Source organism: Cololabis saira, chromosome 3, assembly GCF_033807715.1.
Source record: "Cololabis saira isolate AMF1-May2022 chromosome 3, fColSai1.1, whole genome shotgun sequence".
Classification (NCBI taxonomy): Eukaryota; Metazoa; Chordata; class Actinopteri; order Beloniformes; family Belonidae; genus Cololabis; species Cololabis saira.
Window position 1 is genome coordinate 802501 of NC_084589.1, and position 5822 is coordinate 808322.

Consider the following 5822-nt stretch of genomic DNA (forward strand, 5'->3'; position numbering starts at 1 on the left):
TCTCGACATGTCGACTTTTTTCTCGAAATTTCAACTTTTTTCTCGACATTTCAACTTTTTTCTCAAAGTGCATAATGAAAAAAAATCTTCCTCTTCTAAAATATTTTTATTTCTTCTCCTGCCTGGCCCTAATACTCTTCCGTAGGAATAGAGACAGGGAACCAGCAGCACCCAGTTTCTGAAGCAGAACCCAGAAAATGATTGAACAAGGTGACTTTAAGCCTTCATTTACTGGAGTACAGATTTTTAAAAACACCAACACATCTCATTAAACATTTATGTTTTTACTTATTTAACTGTAATACATGTCTTTGATACATGCTGTCTTGTTGCTGAGTATTTAAAACAGGTTTAAAAACAACAACACTGTTACAGCCTTGGCTGTACCTCCCTCTTGTTTCCCTGTGTTCTCCCCTCCCTTGTGTTTCGGTCTCTCCCTGTGTTTTGTTCTGTGTGCTGGTGTGGGTGTGGTCATCTGCCACTCACACTCAGCTCCTGGATTCCTCCACACCTGCCTGCCATCAGCTCATCAGCTCACTCAGTCTCCACACCTGCCATCCATCAACTCATCTCCACTGCAGTATTTCTACACTGGCTTTTCCACTACTCCTCGCCAGATTGTTGTCAAACCTCTGTGGTGCGCACTTCAGGCCGATCCCAGTGAAAACCCTAGTGCAGGGGTGTCCAAAGTCGGTCCTCGAGGGCCGGTGTCCTGCAGGTTTTAGATGTTTCCCTGCTTCAGCACACAGTGATAAAAGTAGCTGTGTCACCAACAGAGTTGTCCAGACCTTGATGGCAAGCTGGTGACGACAGTTAATTTGAATCAGGTGTGTTGAAGCGAGGAGACATCTAAAACATGCAGGACACCGGCCCTCGAGGACCCACTTTGGACACCCCTGCCCTAGTGAGATCTTCTAGCTACTTTTTGAGCTTGTTTACTGACTGCTTGTTCTGCTGTTCCCCAGGACCATTCTCATCTGCCAGCTCCAACCAGCCTGTTCTCCTAGCCACCCTCCAGCTCCAAGCTACCCCTGGCTTCCACTCAGCCCTCCGTCGTCCTCTCCTCCCCACACCAGCCATTCCCCGTGCCAGCAACCACCTCTGCCCTAACCGGACCGCCTTTTTCCCCTTCCCTACAATAAATTAACTCACTCCACCACTGTCTCGCTCTTGGGTTCCCCCTTGTGAGCCTGTCACAAACACAGTGGCAGTGTTCTTACAACAATTAGCCCCAAAAATCCTCAGCAACCAAAATGATTCTGAACGAGTTCATGAGCATATTTGTTCTTCCCTAAAACTAAGCTGTGCATTTTTTTCATTTTGAGCAGCCCTCATCTCCCAGAGAACAACGCTTAGTATCGCTTGTCCCCAAGCTTTAGATAGTGCTTTCAACACCATCAATCCCCCCAAACTGTTCCATTTCCTGACCAACGTGAGCATTGGCCCCTCCCTCTGTTTCTGGCTGCTGGTCAGGTAGTCCGCTACAACGACCACACCTCTCTCCCTCTGACCACCAACATTGGGGGGCCACAGGGGTGTGTCTTACCCCCGTGGCTCTTCTCCCTCTACACCAGGGGCCACCCAAAATGTTGAAAGAGCCATATTGGACCAAAAACACAAAAAACACATATGTCTGGAGCCGCAAAAAATGAAAAGTCTCGTATAAGCCTTAGAATGAAGACAACAGCCACCTGGCTGGCGCCGCCCTGCTGGTAGAAACGCACAATTTAAATGACATATTTTGGTCAACTAACATGACTAAGCATAAATTACATAGAAACACCAGCAAAAATATAAAAAAAATAAATAAATAAGGATTTAATCCAGATTTAAAGTAATTAAACCTTCATATTGTTTTGTTTTTATATGTTTTAAGGATTTAAAGTAATTAAACCTTTATATTGTTTTGTTTTTATATGTTTTAAGGATTTAAAGTAATTAAACCTTCATATTGTTTTGTTTTTATATGTTTTAAGGATTTAAAGTAATTAAACCATCATATTGTTTAGTTTTTATATATTTTAAGGATTATTTTTTTTATGTTTAATTTTTTTTTTTATTGTAGTTTTAATTTTTTCATTTAATCAGAATTTAAATTACATATTTGGGTATCTTCGTTAACAAAAATGTTGAAATTTAATATTTATTCTACACATTTTTACAGCATTGGAAAACGTTCAAAATGTTTGTTTCATGTTTGTCCTCCTACAGAAACCATATTAAAACCAAAAATATATTCCCCTCCCCCATCTATTTCCATTTTCAAACATTTTAAAAAAAGCTCCAGGGAGCCACTAGGGCGGCGCTAGAGTCGCGGGTTGCTGACGCTCGCTCTACACTAACGACCTCCGATCAGCCTCCCCTTCTGTCAAGCTGCTGAAATATGCAGATGACACTAACATGGTGATCAAAGATGGCAGGGAGGACGACTGCAGGTCAGAGGTGGAGAGGACAGTGAACAAGTGCAGGGACCACGACCTCATCCTCAATGAAGCTAAAACTGTGGAACTGATCATTGACTTCCGTAAAGGCACTCCCGTCAAGGCCCCCATCATCATCAACAACCAACCATCATCATCATCAACCAACCAACCCATCTCTGCCACAGACTCATTCAAATTCCTTGGCTCACACATCAACAATAAACTGAACTGGGACCACCACACCACTCATCTTCTCAAAACAGCACACCAGAGACTATTTCACCTCAGACAACTAAGAAAATACAGAATCAGGAAGAATTTAATGGTCCAATTCTACACTGCCATAATCCAAAATATTCTGTGTTTAAACACCACACCATCACACGGGCAACTAAAATACCCTGCCAACTTTCTGTTTAAGCGCCTCCGCTTCCAAAGGAGGATTATTTATAAGTCACTGGGTAAAAGGAACAAGAGATACAACGACTCTTTCTTTCCCTCGGCCATACGTCTATTAAATGCTTAACTCCTAGTCCTATTTCGGTGGTCCTGTCTGATATGTGCTGTTGTGTGCCTCATCCAGTTCTGTCTGCAGTGTTCTGTCTCTGTCTTTTTCTTCTGGAAAATGTTCTGCCTTTTGTACTGCTGTGGTGTTTTGTTGCAGCTACCACCTGCACCGTGAAACTAATTCCACCGGCCGAGCCGTGTGGCAATAAGAGGAACTTGAAGTTGACTTGAACTTGACTTGACTTGACAGAACAACGGTACCTCCACATATTCTTCTTCATGGTCGTCAACATACTGCGCCAGCTCCGTATACTGGAAAGCGTGGGCCGCGCCGACGAACAGCAAGACGGAGGGCAGAAGGAGAGGACTCATCTGAAAAAACAGAATACACACATATATATATATATATATATATATATATATATATATATATATATGTATATATATATATATATATATGTATATATATATATGTATAGCACTTCATATAATATTAGTTGACGGATCCACCAACATGCTCGAAACGGAGTAGGAATGAAGTAACCACCCCTGAATCTTACATACCGGTACATTATTACATATTACATTCTTACATATAACAAGACAAGTTTCAATAACTGTTCAATACAGTGATATAATACTCAGTTATATGTATATATAAATATAGTCAAAATCAAAGCAAATCAAGGCAAACAAAACAAAACAAAACAAACTCCCAGCATTTAGTTGTGCTACTATGTATGTAATAATAGAAGTACATCTACATGTTTATTCGCATCTGTATTTTGAAAAGAATGTTTCTTTGTATCTTTTTTTAAATGGTGATATGTTTTGACTTTGTTTTAACTCCAAGCTCAGGCTGTTCCACTCCGTAGGTCGACATGCAGAAGCTTTTTACCTGTAATTGACTACGGGGATGTGCTGTATATGAATGCATCGTCTTCGCATGTTGGATAGTGTGTATCATGTTAATAACAAACTGTGGTTCTCTCACCCATCGCTGTTTTCTTTACACTAAAGTAAATTGGTCATCGTTACATCGTTACTCGTCAGCTCAGTCATTGGTATATGTTCATTTATAAAGCCATTATGGGTAAAATTCCTTCTTATTTATCTTCTCTTTAACATGGAAACAAGGAGGTTACAATCTCCGCTCAATGGAAAGAATTTGGGAAGAAAAGCTTTTAGCTATTCACCACCAGATGCTTGGAATAAACTTCAATCCCAACTGCATTTACCAAACCTCATACCTGTGACTGAATTTAAAGCTCTGATGAAAACAGTGGAGTTCAGACTGTCTGCATGCAAGTGTTTTAATTAATTATGTCTTTATGTTATTAATTAATTTGTTTGTTTGTTTTTTATCTTTTAATTCTGTAACTGTGTTGCTGCTATCTTGGCCAGGTTTCCTTTGTAAGAGAGACCCCCCGTTCTCAATTTAGTTTAGTTTACCGGTAGTAATATATATATATATATATATATATATATATATATATATATATATATATATACAATTTTATACAATTTTAACTAAAAACCAAGGACCAAAAGGTGTAGACTGAAGCCTAAGCTTATGACGCCTACCCTTTTCACAAGAAAAATGTTAGCTTTTATAAACTAGTGCAATGTTAAATAAATATCATTCCATACAGTATTTGTATAAGCAATAATACAATAATACAATAGTACATACACATCCCACATACCTACACATATACATACATATACATACATACATACAAAATAAAAAATCAAAAGGCTGCCCCCCCTCAGTACACCAATCAGCTCTGTAACTGGACCAGGTTTAGGAAATATCAACAGAGACATCCAGATTCCCACACTACAAATCCAACCTCAACATGAATTAAAAATGAATTTATAAATAAATACAGTTTGTAATGTATATGTCCTCCCATCAAGTAGAGTGTACTTTCTACAGTATAAATGTGTTTGATCTGCAGACAGAATAACATCTAGCACAGCGACAGAACCGCGCGGCTGACCTTTAGTCCTACCTTTTCTCTGCTGGAGCCTGGTCTCAGCGCCGACAGATTGTGGCCCCGTGTTCCCGGCTGGACATTTATACGCCTCCCGTCACAGCGCACTCCTCCTGGGCCCCCGGGGTCACGCTGGGACATGTTTCCAGACACACGGCCAGGAAGGCTGACAAATTAACATTTTCTTGCTGACAGGGTCAAGAATTACATTCTAATCTATTGTTCTTGCTCCAAGAATGTGTGTGTGTGTGTGTGTGTGTGTGTGTGTGTCTGTGCGTGTATGTGTGCACATGCGTGTGTGTGTGTGTGTGTCTGTGTATGTCTGTGTGTAGGTCTGTGTGTGTGTAGTAGTAGTAGTTTATTTGGTCGATCAGTTTCAATTGATACAATACATTGCATTTAATTTCCTTTTGTAGGAAAGAAATAATAAAAAAAGAAGTAAGGAATAAACCGACCAAAAGGTGTAGGCTGAAGCCTAAGCTTATTTTTTGCCTACCCTTTTTAACCATGTTTACTTCATAGTTGATACTTGTCAGGACTGGTGTGGTGAGGACCCAGATGCAGGAGAGCGAGGCAACAAGGAGTTTGCAACAAAAAGGGTTTAGCCTATTTACAAAAAAAAACAAAAACCAAAGCGGTGCTTAGCAGGATCAAAAACACACGGAAACAGGGATAAAAAAACAGGCAGGACACATGGAGGAAAGCACAGTACGGAACCACAAGGAGCAAGGGAATGACAAGACCAGATATACACAGGGGATAACGAGACACAGGTGCAGACAATCAGGGCAGATGGGACACAGGCGGGGCAAAACAGAAACAAACTGGGGGAAATGTCAACCGCTGACAATACTAATATAACAAGGACAAAAAATCTACAACAACAAAAAAACAG

General features: G+C 40.3%; 1 protein-coding gene across 2 annotated transcripts in view; it reads right to left on the minus strand.

The window, feature by feature from the left end:
- Nucleotides 1-4972, minus strand: part of LOC133424405 (cytosolic non-specific dipeptidase-like) — a 23558-nt gene extending 18586 nt beyond the window's left edge. Inside the window, exons 1-2 of one of the 2 annotated variants that reach the window (XM_061714985.1) lie at nt 4946-4972; nt 3192-3302 (exon numbers count right to left, since the gene is read on the minus strand). In XM_061714985.1, coding sequence (XP_061570969.1) covers nt 3192-3302 — 111 coding nt within the window. In that variant the 5' untranslated portion in view covers nt 4946-4972. Of the gene's footprint in view, nt 1-3191; nt 3303-4933 lie in introns of both variants that reach the window. The other variant, XM_061714996.1, reaches the window with a different exon arrangement.
- Between the last annotated feature and the right edge of the window lie 850 nt (nt 4973-5822).